General features: G+C 37.8%; 1 protein-coding gene across 14 annotated transcripts in view; it reads left to right on the top strand.

The window, feature by feature from the left end:
- The window catches only part of LOC132152779 (abl interactor 2-like), a 56730-nt gene extending 38220 nt beyond the window's left edge, over window positions 1-18510 (top strand). For 2 of the 14 annotated variants that reach the window (XM_059561662.1, XM_059561664.1), the window contains 7 exons: window positions 7776-7925; window positions 9699-9817; window positions 11345-11572; window positions 13466-13624; window positions 14102-14188; window positions 16330-16512; window positions 17362-18510. In XM_059561662.1, coding sequence (XP_059417645.1) covers window positions 7776-7925; window positions 9699-9817; window positions 11345-11572; window positions 13466-13624; window positions 14102-14188; window positions 16330-16512; window positions 17362-17537 — 1102 coding nt within the window. In that variant the 3' untranslated portion in view covers window positions 17538-18510. Of the gene's footprint in view, window positions 1-7775; window positions 7926-9695; window positions 9818-11344; window positions 11573-13465; window positions 13625-14101; window positions 14189-16329; window positions 16513-17361 lie in introns of all 14 variants that reach the window. The other 12 variants (XM_059561661.1, XM_059561663.1, XM_059561667.1 and 9 more) reach the window with 7 other exon arrangements.
- Window positions 18511-21103: the final 2593 nt, after the last annotated feature.

The raw sequence follows: 21103 nt of genomic DNA, 5'->3' as shown, positions 1-21103 counted from the left end.
TCTCCATCTCGTTCAACAAATCACATGCTCCGTCACATCTTGAGTAACTCTGACAGGATGAAACAATTCACAGAGCTGTTCACGAGCTGTGCATGTGCGCTGCTGTGGAGGGAGGAACTTCAGTAAACTAAAAATATGAGTCAGTGGATTACCTGAACCAGAACGATTCGTTCAACTAAAAGATTCGTTCACGAACGAACCATCACTAGTACAATTCCCTATAGCCTATATTAAATATTTGGAATATATATTTTCATATATTATTAGGTTCTTAGGTTACAATACGAAGGTCTAAGTAGCAACGTATCTTCCGTGATGTCCCCGATGCGCGGGCCGGGGTGGGTAAAGAAATGTTACTTTATTTGCGGGTTGGGGCGGGCCAAGTGGGACCCGCGGGTTGGAAAAACACCCGACCCGTGCATCACTAGACTGCATGTGCGAGCACAAGTGATACTGTGGCTGCCAGTCCACAACTGGTAGAAAAAGATGACGCTCACTAAAGCTCACTGGCTGAGTTTTTTCCTCTGAAAGGAAAGGTTGGACAACTGACAGAATAAGTTACAATATCTGAGATATTGCTGCTAAATTTTATTTGCTTTTTTTTTTACTTTAATACCATTGCTTAAATTGATATTATTTATCTTTTGACTTAATCTTCCGAGTTCAGAAACATTTTATTCAAAGTTCAGAATCAAGATAATTTATTACTCTTATGTTTCTTATGATAACTGCTTATGATAATGCTGCTAAATTTATTCTTTCTTTACCTTCAATGTCATTGCTCAAATTTTTTTTTATATTTTGATATTTCATATTTTGTTCAAATGTTTAACATATATCTGCTGTTCATATGTTCATTTATTAGTGTGTTATATGATTAGAATGTTTTCCCGGTTTTAAAATAAAGCACAGCAATGATATTTGAGTGTATTTTCCCTTTTCAGGAAAAGTATCGAAAGAGTATCGAAATTGCAATTCTTGACTAGGTATCGAAACAATAATTTTGGTATCGTGACAACACTAATCCAGTGTGTTACCGACCTTAGTCCTCGGAGAATTCAACCTCAGCCCCACATATGACATTATCTGTTACATCCCTTGTTTCCCTTCATGCCATTGAAGAGCCTGATTTACATTTGGGTGTGAAAAGAGGTGTGTTAAATATGCACAAAAAATTGTGAAAGCATAAAACTGGTTATAAAAGATCTGATATGCTCTGTTTTTAATGTGTTCATTATTAAGATGGGGCTTGATGTTTTTGAGCACTGAGGAGAGAGGGTGTGTCCTGCCCTGTTTTCTGAGCGTTCGCTGTGCAGATTGGCTCTCTTTTGGTTTCCCGTGTTGCCCCATGATGGCTGGTCATTGCAGGCCAGATTGCATGTTGATTACTGGACAGGTCAGCAACACAGCTAAAGCTCATTCCCTCATAAAATGCATATGCAAGTCAAGGGAAGTTGTAAGTCCATACATATCTATTAAAACTGTTGGGTATATCTAACAAACCTGTCAAGAAAGGGTCAATTGTTTTTGACATTTATTTTCATTACAATTAAGCAGCTTTCTATGTGAATTCTCATTATTATACTGTGGAAAAGAGTAGTATTTTTTTGTCCTTTAATGCTGATTTAAAAAAAAAAAAGTACAGTAATTAGTTTACTATAATACGGTAAAAATGTCACTGGCAAAATAGCATGATTTTCAGCAAAATGTATTAATGTGAGCTGGATTTTTTGGGTGAGAGATTTATTGTGTGGCTGTGTTTAAGAGACACCAATTAAGAAAAAAAATCAAGGTTTTAGGGATGCACCGATTTGATACTCATTATCAGTATTGGCTCTGATCCTGCCATTTTCTGCCGGATCTGATATTGGTAAGACAAGACCGATCCAAATCGAATATTCTATATGTGTACTTTTATTGTTAAGTCCCACAAAAGGCACAACATTATAACATTAACATTATAAATCACCATAACGTTTTCGTGCACTACATTCCAAGTCTTCTGAAGCCGTACCATAGTTTAATGCGAGGTACAGATTAATATTTAAGATAAACGGGTACAGATAAATATTTAAGAAATTCAAGTTCACGTAAACCTGGGACAATCTCAGTTTCTGGTCCCCAGAAATGTCCCCTTTTTACAGCACGTTCAGAGCAACCCGCAGAGCGCTATTATCATCAATTATCAAAAGAGATGCGATTATTGGTTTCAAGAGAGTCACATGCTTAACTATACATGTTAAAACAAAGTAATACTGTTTAGAGATCGACCGATATGGGTTTTTCTATAGCCGATGCCGATGTTTAGAGGTCAGGGTCAGCCAATGGCCGATATGTGCTGCCGATTTTTAGGGCCGATATCTTAAAGTTTTCCTCTTCATTTGCATGCAAAAATGTCACACTAATAATAAGTGGATGCACAACATTTCTAAACTTATCATCATTTATTGAGCACAGACTTGAACCATTTCTCGAATCTTAATTTTGTGCACTGCACAGTATTAAAATAAAAAAAATTATCCAAAGTTAACCAAACAAATCAATAAACTGACCAAGTATTAATTATATAAAACAGGTAATATATATATATATATATATAAATAAAAGTCAATCATTTACATAAAAGTTTTAGAGCATTTATCAAGTAGAATTTTTCAAGTTTGTTGAAACATAAATGTAAACTTAAATATACATTTAAATAAATACAATTTTAAAAATAAAAATCTGAAAAATATAAAAAAATAAATATATAAAAAATAAATATCAGTAGTGCTGCAAACACACTAGCAACCAACAACATTTGTGTTTGGTATAAATGACACAGAACATCTAAAGTGCATTCTAATTTCAAACTTACATCGCAGTCTGTTCATTATTAAAATAAAGTACAGTCAACCAAACATTTAAAAGTTTACACTGGTCAGTTTAAATAGACCGTAGTATACTGGTCCACTCCGCTGTTATGCCAAGGACGTTTTTGCTCATGTGAAGAGGATGATCTTTATCGTCTAGTTTACATTAAATAAATAAAAAATATTATAGTTTGACATTCAGATACATTGCGAATATGGAAACATTTGGATATGTGCAGAACGAGACGTGAGCAATAACCTCCAAATACATCTCGTCAAACCCGCGGTCGCTCGTCCTCGTATGGATCGGATCATTTTTCGGATCAGCAAAAAAAAAAAAAGGCCAAGACAAATAAACATACGTTTTGTCTTTTTTTATTAAAATTAAATTATTAAATTAAAATATATGAAATCAACTTAAAGTGCACATAATATCTTCTTTTTAACATAATAGCCCGACTTCTCATCTCCCAGTGTGCTGTGATGAAGTGAGCAGTTATCATCACAGAGCTCTCCGTCCCCCTGGACGTCCACCTGTCTGTCGTGAGCGCAACAGAGGATGCTCGGGATAGTTCATCCACAACTGTTTTCTTCTCCTGTTCATAAAGATCTGGCACAATATTTTCACTCTAACCTCTTTCCACATCATTATATCTGACAGGGAATACAAAATGCGCGGGCCGTTCAAGCTCCTCCGTTCATCCGCTCGCCATTACCACTTAGTGTGGACTAAACATGCGCAACTTTTTTTTTCATAAATCAATCCGCGGGTCACGTGAGTGCCGAACCGAACATATTGATCAATGATGATCCGTTGCACCACTACTATAGTGTGTCATTTGAAAACATTGCAGATGCGTTTTAAAATACAACAACGAGCACCACGAAACCATTTAAAGAGGCGCATTCAGCGGTCTTCCTTGACGAGAAACAGTCAACAAAGTAAAATGATCTCCAACGTATGGCGCGCTCTCTTCATTTTATTAAATGATCATAATCACATCTATTCATTTTACAGTCCTGCTACTAGCATTTTATTCAGACTAAAACCCCTTTAATTCGGGTGAGAAAGCTTTTTTTCCAAGTGGCTTTTGCACATAATAATAATACCGCTGCAGACGCATTTTGCAGCATTAAAGTAATTAATTGATCATTAATTTAAACGAAGATCGATCATGGAAATTATCGAATATTGACATCCCTAAATACAAATGAGTTGGATGGAAAACTGGTTATTGTCTGCATCAAACCATGCCTCCGAACAAATGTCATTCACCGTTCTGGGCAGCTCCAGGACAGCTGTCTCTCCGAGCACGGTGCTGTCTGTGAGCGGGGCGGAGTAACGTCAGAGACAGTTTACTTTGGTAACGTCACGCTGCAGTGTTTGTTAGAGCTGCCAACTTCTCCACCCCATTTACAGAGTGAAATTCTCTGACTACCTTTATCTCCCAGGACTGCTGTTGAATCTTCCAAAAGTTTTGGCTTGGGGTGCTTCACATGCAGTGGCAGCAGCAGCACTTTCCACCGCACCAATAACACGGGGCTGCCCGCCAACGTGCCTGACTTTAAATCGGCGCTACTAAACACAGATATCGGCTGATGCCGATATATAAAAAAAAAATGACAAATATCGGCCCGATATATCGGCCGACCGATATACCGGTCGACCTCTAATACTGTTTGTGTGCACTTCATAAAAAGGCATGAAAACGTTGCAGTATTGTTTTGCACACCATATTAAATAGGGATGCACGGGTTGACCAGCCATGAATCGGAACCGGACGGTTTTTGCTTAAAATACGCGATCGACAATCAGCTGGTTTTTGGTCTTTTTTCAAATACTACATTGTAATCATTCGCTATCATGTCATTTGTTTGGAAGCATTTCAAAATCTGTGCGAAGGACACGGGCAGCCGTTCAGCACTGGAAGTGCAGAGCTACATGGATGTTCAGCTCAACTTCTTGCGTGTTGGATGAGAAACCAAATGGACAAAACTGAAATGCTTTTTTTTTTTTTTTTTTTTTTTTTTTTTGTGTGAAGTAGAACTTGCATACACGTTTGAAAATCTAGAAGTAAACATCAGTTCTGTATAGGATGATTATTTTTATTTTACCATAAAATTACATTGACTTAAAAATCACCTGCTGTTGCACACTGAAAAAAGTGTTTCATTCATCCAATTAAAAGAATTTAGGGTAATGATTCACATCTATATTTTTTTTACTTGAGCCAATAGTTATTTATTTTTCATTGGCTTAATATAAAAAAATATAGATGTGAATCATAACCCTATTTTTTTTTTTTATTGGACGAATGAAACCCTTTGCATCTTTGTTTTATTCGCACCAACATATTGATTATTTAACAATAAATTATTTATATACTATACTTTTATTTTGTCTCACTGGTAAATACTTTTTTTTTTAAACCAAATTTAAAAACTAAAACAAATACTGAACGCTGATTAAGAAACCTCTTATTAAATATGTGTTGATTGTGGTGTTTGGAATGTAGAAATATGCAGTTGTTGCCTTTAATTTCACATGGTTACAGTTAATATTTTCATTTAAGGCCAGTTCTCTGTAGTTTCAACTCAATTCAAATTGTTTTTATTTAATGTAGGCTACTTACTGTGCAGTTACTGCCGTTAATTTCAGATGGTTACGGTTATTGTTTTCAATAGCCAAAAGCCAGTTTGGCCTATTAAATAGGGGTGTGCACGAATAGTCGAACATTCGAATATTCGTTCTGCTCTAATTATTCGATGAATAAAAATGATATTCGAATTTCGAGGAAAAAAAAAAAAAGTTAAAAAAAAGTTGACAATAAAACCTAATTTGGTCACTTTCTGTGATTCTCCACGGCATATTTGAAGATGTATGCAAGCAAAAAATAATAATGAATAAGGGGCTGTTTTTCACTAAAAACGCGTGGAAAACGCTAGGCGTGCCGCTTTCTCCTTCTTTCCAAAGCGCTCGGGCAGAAGCGCTCCTCAGGCGTCTGCCGTTGCTAAGTAACAATGACGCGCTCTCTCCATGAAGACGCGGACATTTCAGCAAAGGATAAATGGATTTGCAGCACAAAAAATCGCTTTCAGTAGCTGGCTACTAAATTAATTTCAAAATGGCAATCCATATACAGCTATGATCAGCTGTTCCTTCATCTTGGCTGAGCTTTCAACGTTGGTACTGGAAAGGATGAAGCTGAATGTTTAGTTCTTGTCACATGACCTGCGGTGCGCTTGTGGCATTCTGAAAAGTTGAGATGTTTTTAACTCGATGCGGTGCGGACGCGCATCGCTTCCATTATGAGCACACATACCGCGCGCCTACATTGGAAATAACGAACTTGAGCGCGCAAAAGACGCATCTGTCACTGTCTTTAATCAGTTGATAAAGTGAATGACTGTATGCTCATTCTTTTTAAAGTAGCAACAATGTCATTTTGTAAAGTACAGTCTTAGGCACATTAGTATTTTCACTCCAAAAAAGTTTTAAGACCGTTATTTCTTTTGCTGTAGTCAGAAAGAAATGTCAGTTTACATTTCCAAACATTCATTTTAATAATAATCTAGTGAGATTGTTGAATGCACAAGCAGTCTGACAACAGACTGCCTAAGACAAAGACTTTTGCACAGTAGTGTATGTATAAAGTACGTATAATTAGATTTAGTATATTTAAATAAGTGTAATTAAAGTATTTGTTCATATGTGTTAAGGGCTCCATTGTCGCTGGAGGAAACAGCTGTGGTTGTGATGAGTGGTGACAAGCGAAAACTTTACAGTAGATGAGAAACCGACTGCTCCCTCGTGACCTTTTGTAAACTGTATTTATGACAAAGAACTGCACAGATATAGATGTTCTAACAATCTATCGATAAACACACACCTCGTGTCCTCTGTTTCTGTTTGAGCTCCGCTAGTGCTGCTATGCCCCAGTCTGCGGATTGAAGAGCGCGCTGAAAGACGGGGAGGAGACAGGTCTGCTGCCATTTTCATATGAAATTTAAGGGTACTGACTCAGAGGTGATCGCAAATTTGTGTACAGTTTATGGAGCTAAATGCTATAGCCCCACTAAAAAAGCCTAGCGACACCCACGTTTCTTTTGTCAATTTTGGAGAACCAGGACAAATATTTCAATCGATCGCTCAGGCGTTTAAGCGGCACCGAAATGAGGCATCGAAAATCTTATTCAGTTCGGTGCATACCGGTTCCATAGGTCCCATATTGGCACCGGGTGTCGGTACCCAACCCTACCTAAAAGACAGGTGTGTGTATGTGTTTAAATTATTAAAAATCTGATTCATAGATCTGGATTGGTAGAGGTGAGCCAGTATGTGCATGTACATGCATGCCAGTGAGTTACACTATGCAGGGAGATGTCTTGATATTGTTGCTGTTGTCCAGGAAAGCATTGTTGCAAATGTCTGGTGTAAACCCTGTATGATAGAGGATGTGTACAGGTGTTGATCAGTTTAAATCCTGTATGATGAATGATGTATGTTTGATGATGAGAATATTTACAGGTGGTGATATTGTCCTTCATAAGATAGAAGTGTTTCCAACAAATAGTACATTATAATTCAAGACTTTGATTGTGGGTGGGGGTGGGGGCTGAATTCTTTATCCGGGCCTGGTTGTCTGTCATCCTCCATTCAGAATTCAAACATTTTATCACCTGCACTTTCCTGACCTCAAATCCAAAGTGCTTTATTTTTTTGTTATTTGTGTTTCAGAACCTTAAAGTATGTATGGAATCTCCTTTCAAAGAAAACTGAGATCATGCTGTTGAAGAATTATAACTGTTTTGTTTTGGAATGCTGAACTCCTGATTGTTTATTTGGAGAATAACAGACATTGTCAAGCAAAATTGTCTGATCAAGTTTCCCCAAGGTTGTTAAACTGCTGTCCCTCCCAACAGGAGGCACTCCCCCTACAGAACTCTTGAGCCAGTGCGGCCTCCGGTGGTACCTAACGACTATGTCCCAAGCCCCACACGCAATATGGCTCCCGTTCTGCAGCAAAGTCCTGTGCGCACAGCATCTGTTAATCAGAGGAACCGCACTTACAGGTACCATTACCCATTTCCTCTCCTTTTTGTCAGAGCATGCCTCTCTCACGCTACAGTTAGGGACTTTAGTGAGTTCATGTACATGTATTTATTAGCTGACATTGATTAGTAGGTTTTGCTATAAAGCTTTTTCACACAGACATCGCTTTTCCCCAACACTTCTAAAACAAGCATCGTTGATTATCTGCACAGTTGCATAATCTGAAACCTTGGCAACCAGTTGCGAGTGACGTTAGCGTGCTCACAAATGTCATGGAGGATAAAAACGCCTGAAGATGCTCTCAAATGACTGCAGAGCATCTCTTTCTCTGAAATGTTCTCTGTCTCCCATCTCAAACTTACCTTTCTTGTTTTATTTTTCCTGAGGATTTTAAAGAGCAATTCAGCTCTAATGCAGAACAAGCACAAGACTCTTGCAGATAGTTCTCTCAGTCTTTCCTTTGAAGCGCAGACCTGCTGTGTCTGTAATTATGTAATGGCTCTCAGTTGTTCTCTTTTGATCTCTGTGCCATTTGCAGGGATGCTTGTAACATCTTCATTTACGCATTTGGCTGACACTTATCTAAAGCGATTTTATAATGTGTGTTTCCTGGGAATCGAACCCTGACCTTGTTGGTTTTAGCATCCCATGTTTTTACTTGAGCAGGAACACTCTTCAATACACTTACAACCTTTTCTTAGAAAACACCTCTTACCATTTCTAATGTTTTCACCCTGAGCTGGGAATGCATGTTGGAGTCCTCCCACATGCTCTTTATGGCCACCTCTTGTCACTCAGTGCAGAATCCGAAAAAGAGCATTTGGTGCCGTTTCCCCCAGACCTCTCCCATCTGTCTGCCAGTTGGACATGTTATTGAACATCTTGGACGAAAATAACAACGATTGTGCCCTCCTGACGTTCAGAAGGGCTGATGATCTGACTATATTCAAATTCATATTTGAGAACACGTTAATATCATCACAGCCTTTATAAATGGAGTTCAGCTTTAATCGTGCATTTAGAGGCTACAGAAAGTTGAAGTTGCTGGAACCTTGGCACTTTGGAGTTGTAGCACTTCAAGGATGGAGGTTTTGAGTCTCATTTCCCCTCATAATTGGGGCTTAATCACAAAAACTGCAAAGAAAAGCCTTGGTCTTGGCCCATCCCAAAAATGAATAGAAAAAAATATATATTTTGCCTACAGGAATTTATGATTTAATTAGAACGATGGACTCTTGAAAAGATGGTTGGTTATGCTGTCTGATATGACAGTTTTGAACATTAATTCTCAAATGTCTTAATTATGAAAATATTTCAAACTTCTTTTTACCTCTCATTAAAAAGAGTTGCTTTTCTTCAGTTGCTTCAGCTCTATTTTTGCCTGACTTTGCTCTGTTTCTCTTTTCATCTCAAGAAAGTATCTTACTCAAAGACCTTCATCTCAATACTGATTGATTTTGTGCATTTCTTCTTGCTCGTTTCTCTTCATCTCAAGCACATAATCTCATGCATGTACTCTGCATTTGCGTATTCAGTGTGAATGCTGACTATGAGTGTACTTTCTACCCACAATGCTGCTGTGTCTTCTTGTCATGTGTGAGCTGCTCATCTTTGTATCTGTGTATGTGTCTGAGTTTGTATGATAGTAACATGATGGTATTTGAGAGCACTTGTATTGGAGAGTGTGTGATTCATCTGTTTTGTTGTCTCTGTGTGTGAGTCTTTGGATGTCAGTATGTGTATAACCTGAGGCATATGTACCTGAGGTGTGTAATCTAGCGTTTGTTCAGCAGTGGGAGCAGTGGCAGCAGTCATCCCAGCAGTCACAGCAGCAGTCGTGAAAACAGCGGCAGCGGCAGTGTGGGTGTTCCCATCGCTGTGCCCACACCCTCTCCACCCAGCGCCTTCCCAGGTGACATCTTTATCACAGAAAGCACACTTAACGTATATACTGCTTGCAATCATCAGTTTTTTGATCATTTATAATGAGAGCTTGTTTAAAAAGTGTGGTGTGTTAATAATAGCAGGCTTCATATCTAGATTCAAATGCTTTAACATTAATAGGATAGTTTATTCAAAAGATCTAATTTCATAATTTCATGTTGCTCCAAATTTGTATGTATTTTTCTGTTTTTGTGGAAAGCAAAAAGAGTTATATTTCCAGAGAAAAACTGTTAGAACTAATGAAAATTGTATGCAGTTGTCCTATGGTGTCAACTGCTACTGTTTCACATGCATCACAGTGTAGTAGTTTTTAGTAAAATTTTCAGTGAGTGGCTGCTTGAAATATTGGTCTATTAATCACAAAACTGTTGTATAGCTTCAGAAAAAATGTTATGCAACACTGGTTGGTAAAGTGCATTTGATAGGTACTTTTATACAAAGGGACTTACAACATTGGAAGTATACAATTCCAATGTATTACCTGGGATTCGAACTATGTACTTCTGTGCATTGAAAAAGCACTTTGATGACAAGAGGTCAAGGAAATGATAACATTTTGGATGTACTCAGAATGGGTGAAACTCAGCAGCCACAGTTTTTGCTGTCAAATGATTAAAAACAAGGAATTTTTTTATGAGATTTGCATATACATCCGGGGTGTCCAATCCTGCTTCTTAAAGGCCACTGTCCTGCAGAGCTTAGCTCCAACACGAGCCGCGTGCCAGAGCCAGTCGCGTTTGCACTGTCCCTTCTGGGGCTTGATTGTGCCTCGCCAGGGCTTCCTCAAGGCCAACGGCTGGGGTTTTTTGGCCCGACGAAAACCTTGGGCCAAAGTGGTCTAGAGGAGTGGTTATGAACAAAGGCGGGGTTTCTATCACTTATAGTGAAACAGATGCTTTTGAATTTAAATATTTAATAAAGCATGCAAACAAAAGGCTGCTGTTATCGTGTTCGCGCATGTTCCAGTGATTTATTTCTTATTAGTTTTCTGATAACTTCTCTTTGTTGGTGAAATAATGGGGTTGCATGACGTTGTTCCTGAGAGGTGTGTTAAGGGTGGGTTTTAGTGAAGCGCAGTGGAGCTTCTGGCTCGAAAGTGGAAATGCAGCGCTATTTTATCCTCTGTGCTACTGGCCCGAGGTTATTAGCCCGGCCCGGCCCGGCCCGGCCCATTTTAAGCCCTGGCTCGCACTGGCCTGACAGTGGAAAAGTGGCTACTCATGCCTGGAAGATTCTAGTGATCCTGAAGACCTCGATTGACTGGTCCAGGTGTGTTTAATTAGGGCTAGAGCTAAACGATGAAAGGTGGCCTTCCAGGAACAGAATTGGATATCACTGATATACTACTATATACTATTTCTTTGATCATGTAGAGAGTTCTCTGAGACTAAAGTAGGACTTTTTCCTGGCATGCCCCACATTAGCTCCCTTTAAGCGAAATGCAAAAAGCATTTCTCATTTGGTTTCCTCCCTCTTTCCTTTTTTCAACCTCAAGCTGCTACTATCAGCACACCCTCGGCTCTAACTAACTCCACTCAGCCTTCTGTCACTTCCTCTAATTTAACACAACCCTCAGCCAACCCCACCTCAATCCCTGAACCTCTTCCAACTCACCCCGACTCCACTGTGAGCTTTCTGACCCCAGATAAAGGCTCTCCTCCCCCTCAGCCACCCCTCGATTCAGCTGAAGCTAGTGCTACATCCAACACCAACTCTGGGACAGGTGAGTTTGCCACTGTCCGGCCCATCTCCAGCCCATCAGTCACACCTTCTGTCCCCGTTTCATTCACCACCTACTGACACATCTCGCTGTTCTGTGGTGAAGTTTTGTTCTTTGTGACCTACTCATTTTGCTTTCTCATGAGTCTCTCAGGCTGTTTTCACACATGGATTCGTTGTTTTTTCTTACTCAAACTTGTTCGTTTTGTCATCAATAAAAATGGCACCAGATTTTTTTTCATTGGCTTTTGGATTATTGCAGAAAACAAGCTCTGTGTATAACAAATTTCTGATTCTTACACGTTTTATCTATCAAGATAATCTTCACAAGATAACAGATTTTATACATTTTGAAGCCTAAATACAATTGGCAGAAGTACACGAAGTACAAATTAAGTATACTACGAATGCAAGACTTTAACGTCACCACCATTGTGCTTCTGACAACTCTTTCAGTCTTTATTTAAAAACATATTTGAGGTAGAAGAGATTTTTTAGCGGATCATTTCAAAAAGCTAAGAGCTATAACACCAGCATTAAACACTTTAGAATAAGTTGAGCTCAAAACTCACTTTCAGTCAGCAGCGAGTGTTTGAAATAACTTGATCCGATGTGGATTATAATCACTAAACGAGGCAGAAATCTTTTAAGCGATGTAAAAGACTATGTAAATATGACCGCTTGAAGAAATCCGACGTCAGCTTCTTATTCTCTATCACAATCATGTAATTATTTAGTAACTTATATTATCTGTCACAAGCCTCGTCTCGAGAGTTAACCTCACGTTGCCTATCATAAAAAATATAATAATGTTTTTGTTCGGGAGCTTTTATAAAAATAGAGATATTATCATTCATTCTAAATGTGGCTACTGTGGCTGCAAATAAACAGAAACAGGCTCGACTGAATAAGCAGGCTATTTTCATAAGCGTTAAAAATAAATATAATAGAAATGTGTATTTATGTGTGATTTTAATTTTGAGTCCTGATAAATTAAATCATTATGATCAATGTAGCCTATCACTTATTCTATAGTTAAAACATCAATGCTTTTGAATTTGAATATTTAACAAAGCATGCAAACAAACGGCCGCTTTTAACATGTTCCTGTGTGATCGCGCATGTTCCAGTGATTTATTTCTTATTAGTTTTCTGATAACTTATCTTTGTTGGTGGAATGATGAGGTTGCATGACGTTGTTCCTGAGAGGCGTGTAAAGGGCGTGTTTTAGTGACGCGCAGCAGAGCTTCAGGCCCTGACTGTGGAAACCCTGCGCTATTCTGGCTTCGGTGCTACTGGCCCGAGGCTATCAGCCCTGCCCGGCCCGGTTTAAGCCCTGGCTCGCACTGGCTCGACAGTGGAAATGCGGCTATTGACTTAAGGACAAAGGAACCTGAAATACTTATATGCCAACTCATTTCCAGGTTTTAGCCTACAAAAATGCATAATTCCTGTAGCGCACTATTAAAAATTATATGCAAATTGTAATCATCAATAAGATTCCACATTCAAATTTAGGCCAGATTGTTTATAGAGATTGCAAACAATCCTTGAGATACTCTTAGTCTGTACTCTTAGTCAAGCAGAAAACTGCTTTCAGTTCAACCAAATAAATCCAAGTCTGATGCCAAATGTACTTTGGTCCACACCAAGATGTTCGAGTGTGAAAACCAACTTAGTCCAGATCAGTTTAAATGTAATTTTCATGACATTCACACTTGCTTTTGGATCATTGATCCATTTGGTCATTAAAATGTGTGTGCTTAAATAGTCTGACTGTAGACCTCTCACATTTCTTATCACATTCATTTCTGAAAACATGCCACCTTAACTGTCAAAAAAATGACGAGTCTGCAGTCAGTCTTTTCTGTCTCTCATGGCTGTGTTGTTCATCCAGGTGGCCCTCAGTTCTACAGCATGAACAGGCCCGTCCCCAGACAGATCACACCCACAGTGGGAGGTTCGCTGCCATATCGGCGGCAGGCCTCAATCACGGGTCAGATTTCCATGCCCCCCAGCCAGCTGAATGGAGGGCCCTATTACAATCAGATTCAAGGTACTGCTCTCAATATTCAGACTTGAAACCTTTCATGTTCTAGTAATTCATCAAAGCCGAAGTTTAATTAGTTCTCTGAGATATAGTATCATCATAGTATCATCATGGATCCCAGTACCTGCATTTTACTTTCTTGTTGTATTTGACACCATCACATCTTTGATTACCGCATTCATCTTTATTTCTCTCATCAAATTCATAATGATAATCTAGAGTTATCATAGTCAGATTGGTGCTTTGATGTAAAAATGAGTTAGTCTGAACTCTCTAGCTGGTGTAGATTCACCCTTCATCTTTTCTGCTCTGAGGTGACCACTTCCTGTTTGTCAGACAGTGTTTACACACTAAACTAACTGCTTACTCTCTTCTGTTTTTCCCTTTCACATTCACTTTGTTCATCTTGGTTCATTGCTCACCCCCCCCCCCCCCCCCCCCCCCCTTCTGCTGTTACTGTGCTTTTGTGGTCTTGTGGACTAGCCTCAGTGGCCCCCCATCCCCCCTCCGTACTGCAGATCACACCCCAGCTTCCACTGACGGGTTTTGTGGCTCGTGTACAGGAAACCAGTAAGTGGCTTTGAGCTCCTTGGATGAGACCCTCCTTTAAAGACACACTCATACACACATTCAGCTCAATGTGGCTTGTCATCACAAAACATGCTGTTGAAAGCATGAAAATATTTCCTGGTTTCAGGGCTGTCAGTTGATTAAAAACTACTATTTGATAAAAAATATATTTTTATTAATTATATTAAAATTATATCAATATTTCCTGGAAAAAAAAGTTCACCTCCAAGTGAAGATAATCACATGATAACATTATGGCAGATGGATAGTTGTATCAATGACTATTTTAAGGCAGACTTAAAGTGCCCCATTATGGATTTTTGAAAATTACGTTTCATGAAGTGTGTAGTGCAGCTGTATGTGAATATAAACAGTCTGAAAAGTTGTAAAGCTAAAAGTGCATTAAAAAGTTAATGTCTCTCAAAAGCAAAATTCGACTCGGAATCGCTGAAATTAGTCGTTTTAAATTCTTCAAATTTGTACATTTCGTTTCAAATTATTATATTTGCATAATGCCCGCCTACGCTCTGCGTGGACATCCAGACCAGCGAAAACAAACTTCAAATGCTATAGCTCGTTTGTGTGGATAATATACATTTGTGTGGCAGTATAATCTAAAACCGTTGTGTTCTCGTTGTTTCACTGACGGCTGCTTCTCTAGAGATCTCTTGAGTTCAATGCGGGATTCGTAAACCGTTGTCTTTGGTCAGTGCCCAGTTTCACTCGCATTATAGTTCTGCTAACCATTTGTGGGCCTGCTATTTTCTAGAAATGTGTCAATTAATATAGAATGTCTCTTGTACTTGGAGTCATGATAAAAGATGGTGCAATACATTGGTTTTCAAACTGCAGTGGTTTATCAGTACTATTTGTCTGTGTTTGGCTAGCGCACATACCATTATTGCTTGGGTCTTTACTACCAAATGTGAAGCAATCTTTTTCCCTGACTTTTAGAACAGTGGAGCACTAGTATTATTTTAATAGGATGTATGATTGATAAGCCATATTCCAGCGCTGGTGATAAGCATTCCTTTTTTGACAAGTGCTGTACGGAGTAGACCAATCACAACAGACTGGGTCATCGGACCAATCAGAGCACAGTGAACAGACACGTGAACCTGTTGTTGGCGACTCCCAAAACCGAATTATAAACATTTCAAATTGCATAATAGGGGCACTTTAAGGATGGAATTACACAACATTTGCATAGATTTTTGACGCTTGATGTCAGAAGTCAAAGCAAGTCTGCAGATTTTAGACAGTTGCATAGACAAAATGCATACTTTATGATGGGCACAGACACTGCTTTTCTGTCAGATATTTTTTTTAAATGTTGGTGTCCACAGACTGTCAGACCGACATCTTTGGCCATGTGATGCACCTCATTTGTTTTTTTAGCATCTTCTGCATAAAGCACCGTTTTTAAGATGATGCTGTAAGGTTAAACATGGTTTTCTGAAAAGTCCACTGAATGTACGTACGTTAAATTGGCAGCCCTCCATTTTAAAAGAATCTTACATATGCAGTAGGGGTATAACAATATATTATACATATATGAGCTTCCATGTATTATTATTATTAATAAATTAAAAATAAAATACATTATTTAAAAAAAATACAATATTTAAATCTTAAATGTATGTAATCAGTGCATGGGGAAAAGGACCAAACCCAATATAATAATCCACTGCTGATATAATACCAAATTTAGTATTTTACTTAACAGTACTTTTTGTTTTCCATGTTTTGAAAGTAATAATTTCTGAAAAAATACTTTTTAAACTCTATTTTGGTATTGAATCACCGAGATCAGTATTGTATACATGACATGAACTTGACGTGAGTGTATTGTTACAACCCTAACATACTCTTTAGTTTGCGAAACAGTCAAGTTGTGTCAAAGGCAGACTGATTGCATTGTCATTTTCTTATACAGGTGCATTCTTGTTTGTGTATGCGTCTGTCTATCTGAGAATATTAGGAGTGAAAAACCCATCACTGTTTCTTTCTCACAGTAAACCATTCAAACATCCATATCATAATTTACCCTGTGCTTTCTGCATGGATCCATGAGCTTGCATGGCCTTCCTGTCTAAAGGAGTCCTGGTCTATGTGCCTCCTGTTAATTTCTCTGCTCTCAGTTTCAGATGAACCTCCTGCACCTCCCCCACCTCCCCCTTCAGAAGAGCCGGTGTTTGAGGAGATCCAAAACCCGGTTCCACCTCCAGAAGACTATGAGGAAGAGTCATCTTCTGTGGTGGAGTACAGTGACCCTTACGCTGAAGAAGACCCATCCTGGGCTCCACAAACTTACCTGGAGAAAGGTACATTGAACATTTTGAAGACGTTTGTTAGATTGTTAAATAAAAAGGTTGGCTAGGTATGGCATACCAACATAGTTCACACTGATGTACATCAGCGCTCATTGTGACGTTGGTACCAATGATGGTTTGTGAATGGCCTGTTTTTGCAGCTTGAGGTGGTTGTTAAATGACACTGACACTACTAGAATTACAAGTACTTTTCAGACAGTAATTGTTTTTCTTGGGGACATAAGGTGTTTTCTACAGTTACAGGAGCTAGTCTGTGATTTTACTGCTGTCCCAATACAGAACGTCTCTGAGTTTTCAAGAAGGCGTCAATCCAAAACTTGGCTTGTATATCCTATTTGACCATTGCCAAGAACCATGTGATAACTGCTGCACTTCCCTGCACACATTTAAAAAAAAATTATTTATACAATTTTGGAAAATTTTTATAAGAATGACTGTGCTCCACTAAAGTCAGTGGGAGAAAGAAAAATAAAAATATTTTTAAATGGACCATTTTTATGGTATCCAATAAGTTTATTATTTACATTTATATAAATCAGTGATTGCACAACTTAATCATTTTACTAGTCCAACAAGTAGTTGGTTCAAATGTTTACCTTGTATAAATTAAAGTTTGCATCAACTTGATTCTGCTCATTTTTATGACTGAGGTGCAATACAGATTTATTGTTACAGATGTCCCCATGTGAAACAAATACGGTCCAAATAAGGCTTCTTTCAAAGCTGATAGAATCATCAAATTAGCATCAAAATGTAAGCAACTGAATGATTGGTGCTCAAATTTCCACACATGCCTAGTCATTAGTAACTTGGCTGTCTCTTTGTTTTTCCTGCTTTCAGTGGTGGCAATCTATGACTACACGCGAGACAAGGAAGATGAATTGTCTTTCCAGGAGGGGGCCATCATCTATGTCATTAAAAAGAATGATGATGGCTGGTATGAAGGTGTGATGAGTGCCACTGCAGGACTCTTCCCTGGAAACTATGTGGAGTCCATCATGCACTACACGGAGTGAGAGTGTCTTCTGTCTCTCCCCCAACGCTCAACGCCCACCAGTGCTAATCTTAGACTGTAGAAGAGTGCATGTGTGCATACAAACCATGCTAATGACAGGGCGTGAGACTTAAAAGACATGAGGAAGCAATATGAAGCTGAACTTCCAGATGTTGCAGACCAGACTTTTGCACCAAGGACCAAGAAAACACTTAGAGAAATAAAATTATATTAATAAAAGCCAATAATATGTTTACTGTTACCTTAACTGAAGGACAGAGAGTTTGAAGTACAGGATATGCATAAGCTAGATTTAGAGTGGGAACATTTGTTTTTATTTTTCCATATTTCATAACCTTTGCTTATTCCACAGTGTTTTGGAAGGAGGCATGGGAGCTGACTGAAGTCTCTGAAATAGATTTATTTTCTGAACGGCCTGAGGTGGGTATAGGGTGTGTTTTACAGTGAGGTCACATTCAAAAAGGGAATTCATTACAAGCATATTGTATTTTGAGGACAAGGAAAGTATCGAACTGAACAGAAAGATTGAATATAGAGAAGTAGCTTTCTATTTATTACATGCAAGAGCTCAAGGTTTTTTAATTTGTGTTTCTGTAAAGTGTTTTGATTGTTTGAGTAATTGTATGAGTTATTCTGTCCCATCTAATTAAAATCTGTTTCAGGCGGATTGGAAATATTTGCACAAACATGCATAATTGATGGTTTTTGCACAGGGTCAGACTTATTTACACCTTGATTTTACTTTTACATCATTAAATGTTTTGTATGTTTATGAACTTTTTTTTTCCCCAATGAGAAACACAATCTTCGACCCACATGCATTACTAGACATACTTTTTAATAACTTTATGAACTTTAAACTTTTGATTTACATTTAAATATTGTGTTTTGATGCTAACCAATTGGTAAATATTTGATAAGTGTATGTAGTGCTTCATAGACTGCATGCTTAATAAAAGCTATCCTTATTTTCATTTTTTCTCCTCCGTTTTGTATTTCATTTATAGGGTTCCCACAATCATGGAAAACCTGAAATATATGGAAATGTTAAAAAGTTATAATGACTAACATTTCCTACAGTTGTTCTAACATTTTAATCAGCAAAAAAAAAACACAGACATGCCTGCGTTAAACATCATTCTGGTTGTGGGACATTTTGAGACATTTACACAATAATATAATTAATTCTGTTAATCCATTTGTTAGTACCAGAAAAATCATCCAAGTACCGTGTAAGTTCACAAAAAGTCATCTAAATAGACAGGTTAAAAAGTGTTAGAACCCCTATATTTAATTAGTTCCTCATCACGGTTTTGATAACCTCTTTTACTCCGTTTAAGACATTCCTGTGACATGGACAGTAAGTCCAAACATTACCGTATTCATCTGGGTGCTCTTTATAAGTGTTTTGTAGTATTATTGAAATGTGTATAAGATACTAGTTGACCATCACTGATCTGTTTCACACCAGCTACTAAAAGAGTTTTCAATTTTGCAGGTCCTAAAATTAGCAAGACTTAAGTGTGTCTCCATGTCCATTGTGAAATGTAATTTGAATCTTATTTATTAAAGAACAGATGGAGGCTCTTAAAAACGGTAGAGTCAGGTGATCGTATCTCTCGCCCTACCCTGCAATATTAACTGGCACAATGTGATGTTTAGATGGTTAATTTACCCGTATGAAAGCGTATCAATCCAAACACCAGAAAACTGACAACATTTTAACATTAAAAATATTTTTTGTAAACAATTAAAGTCCAGTAACTCAGTATTCTTGAATGCAAATGTATGTATATATAACTGAATAAAATAAGTATATCCACTTGTGAGAGAATTAAACTAATGTGCAAATTTTTTTTTTTTTTCACTACTTGTACTTTTCATGTAAATGGTCTGAACGCTCTTCCAAAACGGCACTTGCTGCTTTCTTAAAGTGCCCCATTATGGATTTTTGAAAATTACCTTTCATGCAATGTGTAACACAGCTCTAAGTGAATTAAAACATCCTGCAAAGGTTTAAATATGAAAGTACACAGAGTATAAAGTTACTGTCTCTCAAGAGTGTTGACTCTGATTCATTGAAACGAGTCTCAAGCCGACGTCAGCACAGAACATTAGCATATTGCCCGCCCACTTTTCGGACTTCTCTCGTTGGTCTGAATGAAAATGCGAATTACTTTCTTGCCACTAGGTGCCGCTTTTGTAGCGGTAAAATATCGGTTTCCGAGGAACGCAGTGAGTACATAAAGCAGCACTGTGTACACAAATGCTGCTTTATCAGAATTTTTATTATGAAATGAAAATGAGACCAATCACCGCAGATTAGTGTCATGCAAAGGAGCTGTTTGGAAAAATGAATCATTTTGGGAGTCGTTGTGCAAGCAAGGTAAAAAAAATAAATGCATATTATAACTCGATGAAAGTGTTTTTGACCCTGCATGCATGTTAACCTGTTGTTGAGGACCCCCAATACCAAAATATGAACCCTTTATTTCCCATAATAGGGGGACTTTAATGTTTTACTTTTCTATGTGTTAAACATAACGTACAGATTCAGATACAAAAGTGAAAAATTGTGTATATGATAATTTTTATGTTTTTGACTTCTTTCCATTCTGTGTTGAGCGGAGTTTATAGTGAATTGTCATATCAGATGATGTTGTTATAGTGCAGAGCCCATATTTCTTTCTTTCTTTTCTTTTTTTTCCAGACTTACGTAACTTGGCAGTGAACAGGGTCCAGATGGCTTGAGACGCACGTGAGCTTGCCGGAGGTTTGCACACTCAGACGCCCACAGGCTGTTAGCTGAGGAACCGAGAAGGAGAGCACTTCATCTGCCTTCACGAAGCTATGAGATTCTCAACATATTTATATCTTATACATATTTGCTTCACGTATACGTATAGTGTTATTGTATTTTTAAAGTAATAAATATACACAGCGACATTATCCACGCAGCAAAAGTTGCTAGTGAATGTTTGTGTGAAAATCAAACCTCAGCTCTGTGAAAAGTGTCCATGGTGTGAGAACAAGATATCAACTGAGCAGTTCTGTTTAGTCTGAATCATAAAGTGGGCGAGATAAATGTGTTCGATTCAGCGGAATATTGATAATTGTGTTTTCCTATTATAGATCGTTTACAGAGACCGGAATTAGGATTACATCTCAGTAACTTTTTTCTCTCTCGTTTCAAATCAAGATATCCTAATGTTATACGAATTTCATTATTTTCATATTTTTTACTAGCACTGTTTGATAAGTGCTTAATTATACCTGTTAGCCAAAACAATCATTAAGCTGTTACCGTTAACATTTTCATTTATTTGGTTCATGCGATAATTTTTAAAGACTGTTTAAAGGAATAGTTCACCCAACGATGAATATTTGCTTAAAATGTATGAATATATTTGGAGAAATGAAAAATTGCATCACTTGTTCACCATGCACAAAATATAGCTTTTTTTATTTTGATTGTACATAATTAGTTTGCAAACGTTCTGTTGACATTTCAAAGCCACATTGTGAAATAATCATTCAGCATTTCAGAATCTACAGTATGTCTTCAGT

The sequence above is a fragment of the Carassius carassius genome, chromosome 11 (genome assembly GCF_963082965.1).
Source record: "Carassius carassius chromosome 11, fCarCar2.1, whole genome shotgun sequence".
Lineage (NCBI taxonomy): Eukaryota > Metazoa > Chordata > Actinopteri > Cypriniformes > Cyprinidae > Carassius > Carassius carassius.
This window is presented reverse-complemented; position numbering and strand designations above follow the sequence as displayed.